Raw genomic sequence first — 14,166 nt, 5'->3', positions numbered from 1 at the left:
TAAGCTTCTAAAATTCATCTAACACATCCATTCATAGAGAGAATAAAATGAGAGAAATAGTAAACAGACGTACCATATAAATGCATGCAGATGACACCATGAAGTCTCACTTACAATACTGTATAAGTAAAGCCTGAACATGATGTCCTTGTTATATTTGGAGTATTTTACTGCCAATTTTTTTTTTTTTTAAACAGCCTGACAGGGTCCAGCACATGTAACATCAGTATGGTGCTCCTGTGGTGTGGTTATGTACCGTATGTGCTCATGTGGAGATGTCAGACTTAAGAGTCAATACATCATGATGATTTATGACCTATGTCTCTTCTGATCCATATATGGGCCACAACTCCCTGGCCTGAGCATACCAATGTAACTTCAAACTCATATCCAACAAGCACAGGATTTTCATTCTTGCCCAATTAAAAGTTTATACGTCCCATAAATCATTAAGTATAATTTATCTCCAAAGCAATGTCATATATTTACACTGAACATAAACATGTCTTCTAAAGCTTAAAATGAGAACCGTTCTATTTTGTTAATATAGCCTAGATTATTCTTATATGACCCACATAGAATTTTTAATATGGTACGCACATATAATGACAAATAAAACATCAGTATCAATATGTTCAAAGCTTCTTCAGATCATTTTGAGAAGCACAAGCTTACCTTTCTCACATCAGGAGGAAGCTGCTCCCTTCGCTGTCACTGTGCGTTTAGTCCTGGGGTTTCTTATTCAGTGGATAGTTCATAAGCTTCATTCTCCAGCCTGGTCCCATATCTAAGGGAGGAGTCACAGTTCCTCATCGCACACATGTCCTTGATCAGAACGCACGGCTAAGCCTATCCCACAGCCTACACCCTTGAGGAGCAATAGGACACCTTTGAGGAACATCTCAAGTTGGGTCGCAAAGGTGAAGTCTGCACTCAAAGCTGAACAAAGAGCACGGGGCACAAGTCACAAAGTAAGTAGCCAATCTTTAGTATTTACACTATTCTGCTACATTACACCAGGAATCTTCATGAGGAAGTACTGCACCTGGCCAATCAGAACAGGTTGGAGTTGTCTGACATGATTCATGAATGGACCTGAATTACTGCATGTCAGTAGATAACAGACTACTTTCAATAAAACTATGTACTGATTTTAAGCTATTTATGTAGGGAAAAGATGTGCAAAATTCTTGGAATGCATTTGAAAGGGTTTTGAAGGGAAAAAAAAGAGCAGTACTGATCGTGAAATGATTGTTGTAGCCAACAGTAAAATACGTTTTTACGTTATTTCACTGATTGTTGTTTCGAAACACAAATGGAGATGAAAATGTTTGATTCCCATCGGAATAGTTCTCAGAAAGATGAACAGAGACATCTGTTGGGGCAAAAACAAAATGTTTGTGATGGTCTCTGTTCCTCTCAAAGTGGTTTCCTATTATCATGTCATGATGAAAGGATGCTACACCATCTGTTTTCTTAGTTTGGAGCAATGTGTGTGACATGCAGCTTTTACATTGATCTATAAATGAAAACAAAGTTTATTTTAGGCCATTGTGTTATTTTTATTGGTCTCACATCACACTCCACAGCAAGCAATTCTGGTCAATTATACTGGAGCAAAATTACTTCTAATGTGTTAGGGGAAATGTTATCATGAAAATAGCTTAAAATGTATGGATTACTGAGAAAAAAACAAGTTACATATTCCTAATAAAGGTCATTTTATTTAATAACTCTATATTGTGTTTTTATAAAATGTATGCATTCATGTCATAGACAATAACAAATGTTCAAGTAAATATATATCAATGGATAATGATGACGAGATCAATAATTAAAAAAAATATGCTGTTAACATGCAGGTCAATCCTTGTAAAATCCTTAGGCAATCCTAAGAGCAAGGAAAGCAGGGTAAGGGGAAAAGATTATTTAATAAGTCATAAAATCTGACATAAAAATTGTCAAAGCAGTAAGAGAAGCCGTGCTGCCATTAATGGGGGGCTGACATCTTAGGACACAAGACCCTTTCCAGGCCTCCTTTGGGCACATTTATAAATCAATCATATGTCTCAGTTGCTAGGCATGGCTATTTTTCATCTCCTACAAATATGGTTATCCCTGATAAGAAGCTGTCTGCAGATAAACTTATCTTGATGTACTGCTTACACTATAAATCAGCACCTATTTTATAGTTGTATGATTATCACACATAACACAACCTCTATGTTTGTGTGTGTGTGTGTGTAATACTTTCAAACACACACATATATATGTATACATTTTTTTTATTATCATTTATTATTTGGATGCACATATATATGCAACATATCACCTAGGCAACTGCTACACATAAATATTAAAAGGAAACCAATGGCATAGTTTATGAAACCTTTCAATCTAGCTTTTATGAAATGCACTTGGGAATAGTATTAGTATCATAGGAGATTGTGGAGGAAAAGAGCACTTGAAAAATGTTGGTACTCTGCATTTAAGATGAGAGTGTGCGTCAAAGGGGGTTTTGATGGATAGTTTTATGAGGTATGTGACCTATACCAGACAAAAACACGCAGGGCTACTTGACTTACACCAGTGGGCACATGCTATAGTGTTAATTGAGAAGCAAAGTCCTCAATTTACCATAGCTTTAAATTACTACTCTAAAAAAATGTTGCAATTTCGATGCGTCTTTATCATGCTGTTCTCAGTAACACCGGTCCTTTTGAATCAATTCTAAGCTACCATACTGCATTTGCTGAATTTGATTATACACTTCTGAGATCTGTGAATCTAGATTCAAGCATGTCAGTTTATGTGCTTCAAACAATATACATGGCTACAAGTCCTGTAAGGTCACCACCACTCATCAGTTCACAAGAAACACAATTAATGAAGCTTTTAGAAGCTTTAGAAACCATTCCTGCTTCAATAAAAACCCTAGTTGTAATTCAATGAAAGCATAATTGCTGCATATTTCTTGCTAACAATTCACAGCCACCACCTCCAGACACAATTATTGTCTCTATCTTCATTATAAAAAAAACCCATCTAATAGAGACTTCAGGAGGTATGAGGTTTACTCGAAATGTGTCAGCATTACATTCCTGTAGCAGACATATTGCTTAAATCCCAAGGTTGCGGATTGGTGTAAGTGACAGTGTGGCCAGCTTTTTTTTCCCTTCCTGTGACTTGCCCATGAATTACTTTCTAGACAGTTGGGAGTGTTCATGTTGCTGCAGAGAAAAGCTGACAGAAGCGCTTAGCTTAGCCCTGCTGCTAAGCTCCATGCTCCCAGCCTCAGGGAACAGAAATGATCATAGTCAAAAATTCATTATGCTTGCTCATCAGAACCAAGTCTAGCACTTTTTCCAAATGCAACAAATTCTTTTCATAATTTCATAACTTTTTCATAATTTCACAAGAATCACTGCAACGTCATCATCAAAGAACAGTGAGAAGTGAATTCACTTCAAACTAAAAATCACATTTTAAATTCCAAAAATTTTAAGTAAACCAAAAAAAAGACATCTGTAATTATTTACATTATTAAGATATCTTTCAACACCCCACCCCCCCCCCCCCATTTCTTAAAAAAATACATTTCACAAAAGAAATCCATAAAATGTATAGGAAAGAATCCAAATCTGAATGTATTATTCACTGATAGTCTTGAACTTCAATGAGGTGAATTTGAGTACCATAGATAAAGTGAGGTTCAGTGGTTCCACAAATTAGTCCAAGTTTGAGAATGAATCGTTTAGACCGATTTCTTACCAAATCAATGGTTCAGTTAAAAAAAAAAAAGAGAGAGAGAGAGAAAAGGCTAGCTCAAAGGAACAATTTGTTCTCTGATCCAATTATTGAGTTCAAATCACTGACTTAATGGTCCGGTAACAGCAGTTCGCAAGTTAACAGAGTATACAATCAAGTAAAACCTTTCTTTTTCAAAACCACTTCAAAACATCTCATCTCATCTTTTTCCCATAGAGTAAAATAAACTATAAGGATATAAGTATGAGTAAATAATGACAGAATTTTCATTTTGTAAATACATTTGTTGGACTATCCTGCAAAACTGCTAATATTTCTTAGCTGTAATGATTTTTTTGATCCCACAGGACTGAGTTCCCTAAATCCCACATGCCAAGATGAAATTTTCAAAAAGTAAGGAAGCGGAGCCCAATGCTCCTGGGCAAGGTAGATCTTCACTGAGAACCTTTTCAAAATCCATTGATTTCACGTATGAAGTATCAGCTCTTAAAATTCTCTTTTCATTCTTCAGTGGCCATTAAGAAGCGATCTAAAGTCCCAGGAGTAATGATCACACAGTTCGTGGAGGAAATCCCAGCAGGAAAAAGTCATCCTGACTTCTCCCGCAAACCCATCGCCTTGACTATTCAGGAAGGTACCTGTACAGTACAGCAGCTCAAAGCATCTGTAATGCTCAAAGAAAAGACATGATGGCTGTGTTTCAGAAGTACTAACATGACTTTGTTAAACCCACCTCACAGGAAAGCTTGCCATGTTCAAAGCCATCATCACTGGAAGTCCAACACCAACTGTGACATGGGCTCGAAACAATGGAGATGTATCTGATCCTGAAAGATATGTTGCTTCATATGATTCAGTCTCAGGAGAACATCAATTACAGGTGCCATAGTGTCTGCAACTTGTTTAATTGCATTCATTTTTCATTAAATTCTCATCTTATCCATGTATTTTTTCTAATTCTAACATAATCAATGTTGCCCAATAGATGCCTAATGTTGGCGTTGATCAAGCCGATACATATAAATGTTATGCAAATAATGAATATGGACGTGCTATGGTCACAGTCACACTCAACGTGATTGAAGGTCAGTACAAAGCCTCCACCAGTTGTACTTGGGAAATTTGTGTTAAGCAGAAAGTACAAGTAAAACAAGTGAATCAATTAACTGACTTGGCTGTGCTAAAAAAAAAACGATTCTTTTTTTCAGTTGGGTTCAAGAAGAGCAAAGCAATGCAGGAAGCACGATTAGGTCAGTTTGCATTCTAGTCCTGAGTGAATCACTAAAGCAATAAACAACGAAATATTCGAAATACAACCTCTCTTGCAGAATAAAGATGAATAGCACAACTATATTTATTTTCAGACCAACGAGAGAAAGCAGCAGCCGATTTAAAAAGGACCCTGAGGACCCGGTAAGTTCTTGCTGATCATACCAATGATGGTTCTTACACAACTTGCATTCTGAATGGCCTGTTTATCTGTTTTTTGAAATGCAAAAGCAGCCGCATGTGTCCAGCCTGACCCTGGAGGTCCTGGGAAGGGGTGTTCATGGTGTATTGTGCTTTTGCAGAGCTGAACAAAAGGAGGAGAGGAAAGATGGAGAAGTTGATGAGAAATTTTGGGAACTGTTGCTGAGCGCTGATAAGAAAGATTACGAGCGCATCTGCGCTGAATACGGGGTGACGGACTTCCGCTGGATGTTGAAGAAACTGAACGAGAAGAAAAAAGAAATAGAGGAGCAGCAGTCACAGGTGAATTTTTAAATGAACAGTGAAAAATCATTACTGCATGTACTGTTTTTGCTAAGGCTTAAACCAAATCCATCAAACTAAATAATAAATGTCATAGTTTTCAACATATAAATACACTAGCACTGGAAATGAATGTGATGTGTGAAATACCTCAGCGGTCTCTATTACTGTGCTATTTTTGCTCAAGAAGTGCATGTGCTAAATTCCTCTGTAAATCTAGCCTCTGAGGTGTCTTTTCAAGTTTTGAAAGTATATTTTTAACTTGCTTTTCCTCCAACAGTACATTGAACACCTGAGCAACCTGAGACATATTGAAATCAAGACGCCCGGATGTGCCGAATTTGAATTTGAGATGGATCTCAAAGATCCCAATGCCAGAATCTTCCTCCTCAAGGTTAAGCAATAGACACATTTTTGATTACTTCATTTTGCAGATAAATAATGAAATGAAATTCATTTACAAAACATTTCTGCATTTTGTTTGTCTCAGGACGGTGTTATGGTTCCATTTAACACTGATACGGACGAGAAGCATTCTTTGCGTCAAGTCGGCAGGAAATTCATCTTTAGCGTACATGGTCTGAATGCAGAAGATGCTGGATTGTATCAAGTCGATATTGAGGGGGTCAATGTCTTCTCAACTGACTTTAAAAGTGAGCATTAAGCATATAGAAAGCTACATCTATCAATTAAATGATATGAAATTTATAAAATAGACAAAAATGTCAGCATTTACTCAACCTCATACTTTTCTATTACAGTATGTTAAGGAATTTCAATTCTTTTGTGAAACAATATTTTAGAAAATGCCTTAAATTTCCATACAACGGGATTCAAGTGGATAACTATGTATGATATATACAGTATAAGGTAAAATATAAGAGGTATGATTTATTTGTAGAACAACCTGAAACTTAAGTAATTATAACATTCAAATAAAGGGAACATTATAAGTCTACAGTACTTTAAATTTCTGTACTTGGCATGCATTTTCATGTAAAATGTCTCCTTTTGTGTTTCACAGAGAAAAAAAAATGAATGCAATCAGATGAGAGTGACATAAGTGTGAACATGAATTTTCATTTCAGAACGAATTATGTCTTTAAATGTAGGAAAACAATTTGGAGTGCTGACTTCTATTTGATAGTAATTTATGTAGCGCTATTAAAATATTTCTTTAACAATTCATTTATATGTTTTCACATAAAGTACAGTTTTAAGTTAAATCATGCTTTTGTTACTGTCTCTACCTTCACAGTTCCAGCGGTAGACTTCTTGGTAAAGATTCAGGAAGTGAAGGCTGTGGAAAGAGAGGATGCCGTGTTTGAGTGTGTCCTATCTGCTCCGCTCCCTAAGATCTCCTGGCTAGGCAAGAACGTCGCCCTGGAACAGGGTGAAAAGTATGACATCTCTGTCTCTGAGGACATGTTAATCCATAGACTGGTGGTGAAGGACTGTATGCAAGTGGACAAAGGCATCTACGCAGCTGTGGCTGGAATGAAGTCTTGTAACGCCTGGCTGATAGTGGAGGGTAAGATTAATATCGGACATCACCCACATTTAATAGATCAATTGATAAACATGTTAAAATATGCTGATCCTCTCACATACAGTAAAGCCATGTGAGAATTATTCATAAACTGATAGATATCATTGCAATTGACACATTTAAATGATCACCTCATTGATTCAGAGCAGATTTGATTAACATGTTCAAAATTAGAATCTTTTGTTATAATGAATGAATAATTAAATGAACATTGATTGCTGCAATTACACAGTTTCAGTATGGACAGACCTGACAAGCACTAATAAGTAATTCAATCTGAAACCACAAAATTGACCATTTCAATAAAATGTTTTAATTCTAAATGAATAAGGAGCAAAAAAGAAAACTAATTGCATTGTTCAAATGGCCATTTCTATCCATCATATCATTGAGAGCAGAATGTACGTGTGCAGTGTTATGTAGACATCCAGCAAGTTTTCCACTCAGTGGCCAGAATATTAACACCTCCTATGTTGGTCTGCCCTTGGAACAGCTGACCCAGATCCGAACCAGAGGGGCAAGAAGGGTGCACGCAAAACCACTCAAGCAGGAGGTGGAGGCGCAGACCTGATCAGGATCGCAGCAGAACAGCAGGAGAAGCTCCAGAAGGAGCGCGAGGAGAGGATGGAGCAGCTGAAGCAGATTCAGGCTGAAAAGGCTGCTGCCAATGAAGAAGAGAAACCAGTAGAAGAAGAAAAACCAGCAGAAGAAGAAAAACCAGCAGATGAAGGAAATGCTGCCCCTGAAACCGCCGAAACCAAAGGCTAAACCTAAACCTAAACCCAAACTCAAGCCTAAACCAGAAACCAAGACAGACTCTGAAGGCAAAGCAGAAGAGCCAGAACCTGAGCCAGAGGCAGAGGAGGAACAACCAGAATCAAAGGAATCTGCTCCTCCACCAACAGAGGCACCCAGTGAGGAGCCAAGGAAGAGAGTGAGAACTGGGCCCTTGGTCCCAGACACCATTATTGGTAGGATTACTGTACTGATTTACCATTTGCATTAGCTGATTCTTTTGACTACGAAAAAAAAAAAAAAACAGTTTACATACATCAGTAGCTTTAAGTTGTTAAGGCTTTAATAGTCATGCTGTTACGTTTTTTTAGTTATTTGCTTGAGACTTACTTAGCCGTGCAGCATTTTTCATGCTGAATAATAATGCTGGCCTGGAACCACTTTCAGAATATTTAAGGACAGTGTACCAACTGCATCAGCAGAAAACTGCATATAAAACAAACTTAACACCCCATCCCCCCACCCAACCTTATTTTTGGAAGGTCTTGCCAATGCATAATTTTTCCTAATGATATAAGTGGAAGTTTAGTATAACCTTTAAACTGTGGTCAATGTACCTGTTGTTCAGATCCAGGAGTTCACTTCACCAGTGGACTTTCAGATGTTCACGCCATCATTGGTCAGTCAGCTGAAATGGTGTGCAAACTCAGCAGTGAAAATGTGTGTGATGGCATTTGGTATAAAGATGGAAAAGAGGTAAGCACAGGTTTTCGATGCTCAAAGTCCCAGTGTAATAATTAACAATACCCAAATAAATAAATATTATTCATGGAGAACAGAGATTTTAGTAAGTAATGATTCTGTTGAAATATCTGTATAGATAACAGCCACAGATGAACTAAAGTTCATCAAAGATGGAGCAGTCCATAAACTGATTGTATCAAACTGTACAGAGGATGACAGTGGAAAGTTCCGCTTTGAGGCAGCTGGACGTAAAACTGAGGCGATGTTGGTCGTGGAAGGTAATAAGCATTATATGTACAAAATACAGAGTTGCCTTTTCTGGCAAGTGAGAAACTTGAAAAAGGAAACTCTCTTGTGTATTCTGTTTCAGACCCACCAAGGATGAATCAAGATGACTTGGCCAAATTCTCAGAGCCTGTGATAATCAAGGTTGGCCAAAAAGCAACTTTCAAAATGGACTTTGTAGGCCGTGAGCCAATGAAAGTGCAGTGGTACAATGAGGGTGAAGAGATGCTTGAGGATAATCACATCAGGATTGAGAAGTCAGATAGTCACAGTAGCCTTCTACTTGTGAAATGTCAACGCAAAGACAGTGGAGAAATAAAGCTGAAGCTCAAAAATGAGTTTGGAACCATTGAAGCCCTTTCAAGACTCATCGTTCTAGGTTGTACATGAAAAGCCATGTAACATTCATATGTAATAGTAAAGAGAAATGTATATAACCTGTTCCCAGTGGAATTTACAAATATAATCCAATCATAATCCATAAGACATTGGTATACACCACCTCATACAAAATCCATCAAGATCCCAATATTTATTTATTGTAATAAATGATACAGTAGGTGGATCCTGTTGCAAAACACACACACACACAAATCCACATCCAGGCACTCACATAGTAAGCAAAATAAATAGCCTTCATTCTAAGACAGGGCTATATATATAAAGGACACCTTAACGCGTATCAGGTCAAGCAGGTCTTCATCAGGGTTCATTTCTTTCTTGTAATTCAGATAAACCCACCAACCCAATGGGTCCTGTTGAAGTATTAGAAGCCTCAGCATCTTGTGTGGAGTTCAAGTGGAGATCCCCAAAGGACGATGGTGGTTCTCCTATAAAAAACTACTATATTGAGCGTAACCAGATTGGACGTAACACCTGGATGAAGATTGGAAATATCCCTGGAGAGCCGCATTACAATGACTCTGATGTGGACCATGGGAGGAGGTACTGCTATCGCATCAGGGCCGTGACTGCAGAGGGTATCAGTGATGTTTTTGAGACAAATGACATCCAGGCTGGCACCAAAGGTGAGCTTACATGTGTTTAGATCTTAAATAGCATCACAATGACACTGAAAATGTCAGCAAACATTCATGATCATAGGAGCTGTTACATATAAAGGACTAATTTGTTTCAGCATATCCTGGACCACCATCTACACCCAAAGTGGTCAGTGCCTTTAAGAACTGCATCACTTTGGCATGGTCATCTCCCACCAACACTGGTGGGTCCAACATTGTTGGCTACAATATGGAGAAACGCAAACGGGGCAGCAACATATGGGGTCAAGTGAACCCCCCTGATGAGCCAATTAAAGGTTGTCTTTATGTTTCATAGATCTCATAGTTCTAATATACTTTTTGAACTTCCATTTAGTTAGTTCTTTAAAACATGCTAGGCTTTTGCTTTACGCTTATTTCACTCATTGTCTTCTCCAAGGCAAACAGTATGATGTGAAAGATGTTATTGAAGGAATGGAATATGAATTCCGTGTGTCAGCCATCAACTTTTCTGGTGCTGGAGAACCAAGCACACCCTCTGAATTTGTGATAGCCAGAGATCCAAAAAGTAAGTCAACAACACTCAAATATTTATGAAATTAACACATTTTATAACCATTTTTATTATAGAAAATCTGCTGGAATAAGGCACAAAGGAACAAGAAAAAATATATAATTCTACAACTGAACTACCTTCCTTGACCTTTTTGTGCTTCAATTTGGGATTTCAGAACCCCCTGGTAAAGTCGTTGACCTGAAAGTCACAGATTCCACCCATACCTCTTTGTCTTTGCATTGGACAAAACCGAAGGAGGAAGAAGGTGTCCAGGATGAAGCTAAAGGTTATTTTGTGGAATTAAGGCCAGCTGAGAACACAGAATGGGGTCGCTGCAACTCAAACCCGCTCATTGCAACTTCTTATACAATTCTTGGCCTCAAGTCTATGGCTATGTACTGGGTCCGAGTGGTTGCAACCAATGAAGGAGGTGATGGGGAACCCCGAGATCTGGACAACTACATCATTGCCATGCCGCCACCTGGTATAATATGATTTATATATATATATATATATATATAATTTGTACACTACCACTCAGACCTCACTGGTTGTACATTTCTTTGATTTTTTTTTTACATTTAACGTACATACATTTTCAAAGTCTTTTACCCAAAGCAATTCTAAGGCTTTTAACTAGCAATGATAAAACAAACTTTTGACTTACTGCGTAGTTGCAAGTATTTGTTAACATTATTTTTACATTTCCATTAATTTACTACTCCTCAAATCTCTTTTTCAGTAAGGCCGAATTTCACCAATCACAAAATGAAGAGCTTTATGGTTGTAAGAGCAGAAAATTCAGCTCGGGTCAACATAAATTTTGAGGTATTCAAATGCTATAGAACGAAATGGTGGCATTTTTTCCATCCTCAGATGTCTTATCTACTGAGTGTAATAAAATGTTTACTCTCATATCCAGGCATCCCCAATGCCAACTATAATCTGGCTGAAAGATGGAATACCAGTGTCCAAACGTGTAACTGTGAGCAATACAGATGGGATGTCCCAGCTCCTGATTCCAAGTGCCGAGCGTTCTGACAGCGGGATCTACACCATCATAGTCAAGAACATAGTGGGTCAGGAGACGTTCAGTGTTGAGATCAGAGTGACGGGTGAGAGAGCCAAGCACATCAAGCCTGAAATATAATTTGCTCACTGCAATTTTGCACACAGAATGTGTCTCCAGATAAACAATCTTGTTCATCCTGGAACAATATCAACCACTCCGATTTTAGGGTTAGACTTTGTGCAGTCTTCTTCAGCAACTATTCAACCATTTCACGTGGTTGTTATTATCTGTTCCAGGCCTAAAAACTTGTTTATCAAAGAACACATCCTTGGCAAAATCTCTAAGATTATATTGATGGAAATTATGGATTGTGTTGATACCTGGCATGTTTTGCAGATGATCCAAAGCCACCTGGCTCAGTGGAGCTGGAAGAAAATGTCCCTGGCACATTGACTGTTTCTTGGGAACCATCTCCTGATGAGAAACGAGACAATCACTTGTACTATATGGTGATGAAACGGGACTCCATCAAACGCACCTGGCAAGCAGTCGCTGACCGCTTGTTCAACAACAACTTCACAGCAGTCAACATCATGCCAGGAAGGGAATATAACTTCCGTGTGTATGCAAAAAATGACATAGGTCTCTCAGAACCATCTGAGTCCCTGACATGGGGCGTTGTAAGGAAGAAAGGTGAGCTGACTGGTACTTTACCTCTCGGTCCACTCTCGATAAATAATATAAAATCTGCTCCTTGAAATTCTTTGTTCCATTTAGCACGCTTTCTTATCTCCTGCAGAAAAGTTCAGCCTCAACTTAGCCCCATCCAAACCTTGCAACTTTGACTCTGCTCCCATTTTCACGGTTCCCCTGAAGATGCACACTACCCCGGAGAAATACGAGTGCTACATGAGCTGTGCAGTGAGAGGCAACCCCATACCTCATGTCACCTGGTACCGCAACAACGTCAGCCTCAACACTGACACCAACTACTACATCACTAACACCTGTGGAGTGTGCTCCATGCTCATCTTGAGAGTCGGTGCCAAAGACAACGGAGAATACAGCGTAGTGGCAGAAAACTCTTTAGGCAGTGCTCAGTGTAGCACACAGCTGACAATCTTAGGTATGTTGTCAGAGTATGTCTGAAACACTAGCTGTAGTTTTATTGTAGTTTAAATATATAATATATAATATATCATATAGTGTTCCTGTAGCTCAATTGGTAGAGCATTGCAATATCAAGCGCAAGGTTGGGGGTTCGATTCCCCGGGAACACATGATAGGTAAAAATTGATAGCCTGAATGCACTGTAAGTGGCTTTGGATAAAAGCGTCTGCTAAATGCATAAATTTAATAAATACATTTGTGCATGAACGTAAATTAAATAAATATGTACTGTATACACTGTTGTTCAAAAATTTGTTCGGTAAAACAACATTTTTAAAAGTAGTCTCTTTTGCTTAACTGCCTTTATTTGATCAAAAATAAAATTGTAAAATTGTAAAATTTTATTAGAATTTACAGTAACTGGTTTCTATTTGAATATCTTTTCAAATGTAATTTATTAATGTGGAGCAAAGCCTACTTTTCACCAGCTATTATGGCAGTCTTCAGTGTCACGATTCTTCAGAAATCATTCTAATGTGCTGATTTGCTGCTCAAGTAACCTTCCTTATTATCAAGGATGAAAAAAATGCTGCTTAATATTTCTAAAAACCACAAAGAATAAAAAAATACAGAAAAATATATATATAAAAAATTATTATTATTATTATATTATTGTTAAACATTCTGCTTGTTGGGAAAAGTATTATAATTATTGTATCCTTAAGCTATAATTTAATGTCTGCTTTTTCATTTTTCAGAGTGAAATATCTGTGTGACATCTGGAAGACTCCTCTGACTCATCTTCAGTTTATAAATGTAAACATAATTGAGCTTGGGATTTACATTTATTAATGTCAGCTGCAGATGTTTGACTTAGTTTTAAGTCAAGTACAGTATTTTGTTTGTTTCAAAGCATTAATGCTACTTGCTTTGTCAATTGATTTGCCATCATTGACTGACATCACTAATAAAAAGGAGTGAATTAAATGTACCTATTGCCACATATTTACTTTTGATAAAACTGTATAAAGCCATATTTGTGACAAATATTTGTCTTCAAATTGATCGTATACAATTATGTTGTACATGACCCCACCAGGGCAAAGGTTATAAACACTTAAATGTGAAAACAAGTAACATTTGATCTTAATAGCTAGTAAACATGCTTGCAAATGTCAGTGCTGTGCAATAACTTTCCCTGTAAATATTTGAAGTTGGCCGTAAACCATGATCATAAAAAATCTCTCCAGCCAGTGAAGATTGTTGAAATCTCCCAAAAGGTAAAAGCATTTCCAAAATCAGTACAAAATATGTTACTCTGAGGCATTTTCAAATAAATGTCACCAAATGCAAGACATAAATAATAACAAAAAAAAGGCATAAAAGTGTTTTATTTTTCTAAGACCTGGCCTCGGTTCTCGCTTTATAGCTTTCCATTATTAACTTTCCCCTACAGGGACGAAAGTGCATGCTGGTAGTAAATGGGAAATGCATATAATGTCTGGGTTAGCATGTACTGGGGTCAGAGAGGGACTGAGTCAAGTGGACAGATGGCAGTGCCTCTGCAGACAGGGAGGGGCCGCTTATAGTTTGAAGACCTCTAAGAGCGCATACATGTATACGTGAAAATCTGTCAACAGGCAACGGGAAGAAA

The 14,166-nt window shown here is 37.7% G+C and overlaps 1 protein-coding gene across 1 annotated transcript; it reads left to right on the top strand.

Annotated features, from left to right (window-relative positions):
- The first annotated feature begins 4,552 nt into the window (after positions 1-4,552).
- LOC113088508 (immunoglobulin-like and fibronectin type III domain-containing protein 1) lies at positions 4,553-12,583 on the top strand. The gene is made up of 20 exons (XM_026255773.1): positions 4,553-4,648; positions 4,754-4,853; positions 4,977-5,018; positions 5,133-5,181; positions 5,340-5,520; positions 5,801-5,914; positions 6,011-6,173; positions 6,779-7,051; positions 7,563-7,707; positions 7,997-8,040; positions 8,433-8,560; positions 8,685-8,826; positions 8,919-9,212; positions 9,972-10,151; positions 10,274-10,402; positions 10,566-10,874; positions 11,133-11,218; positions 11,313-11,505; positions 11,799-12,095; positions 12,202-12,583. Exons 2-20 carry the CDS (start codon positions 4,754-4,756, stop codon positions 12,549-12,551), a joined length of 3,219 nt encoding a protein of 1,072 aa, XP_026111558.1. The 5' UTR covers positions 4,553-4,648; the 3' UTR covers positions 12,552-12,583.
- The last annotated feature ends 1,583 nt before the right edge of the window (positions 12,584-14,166 follow it).

Source organism: Carassius auratus, chromosome 6 (genome assembly GCF_003368295.1).
Source record: "Carassius auratus strain Wakin chromosome 6, ASM336829v1, whole genome shotgun sequence".
Classification (NCBI taxonomy): Eukaryota; Metazoa; Chordata; class Actinopteri; order Cypriniformes; family Cyprinidae; genus Carassius; species Carassius auratus.
This window is presented reverse-complemented; position numbering and strand designations above follow the sequence as displayed.

Bases quoted from the DNA above. Each gene is read 5' to 3' on its own strand.
- LOC113088508 (XM_026255773.1), top strand. From the start codon at position 4,754: ATGCCTAATGTTGGCGTTGATCAAGCCGATACATATAAATGTTATGCA. The intron at 4,854-4,976 runs GTCAGTACAAAG...TCTTTTTTTCAG, and splicing joins CACACTCAACGTGATTGAAG to TTGGGTTCAAGAAGAGCAAA. The intron at 10,403-10,565 runs GTAAGTCAACAA...TTGGGATTTCAG, and splicing joins GATAGCCAGAGATCCAAAAA to AACCCCCTGGTAAAGTCGTT.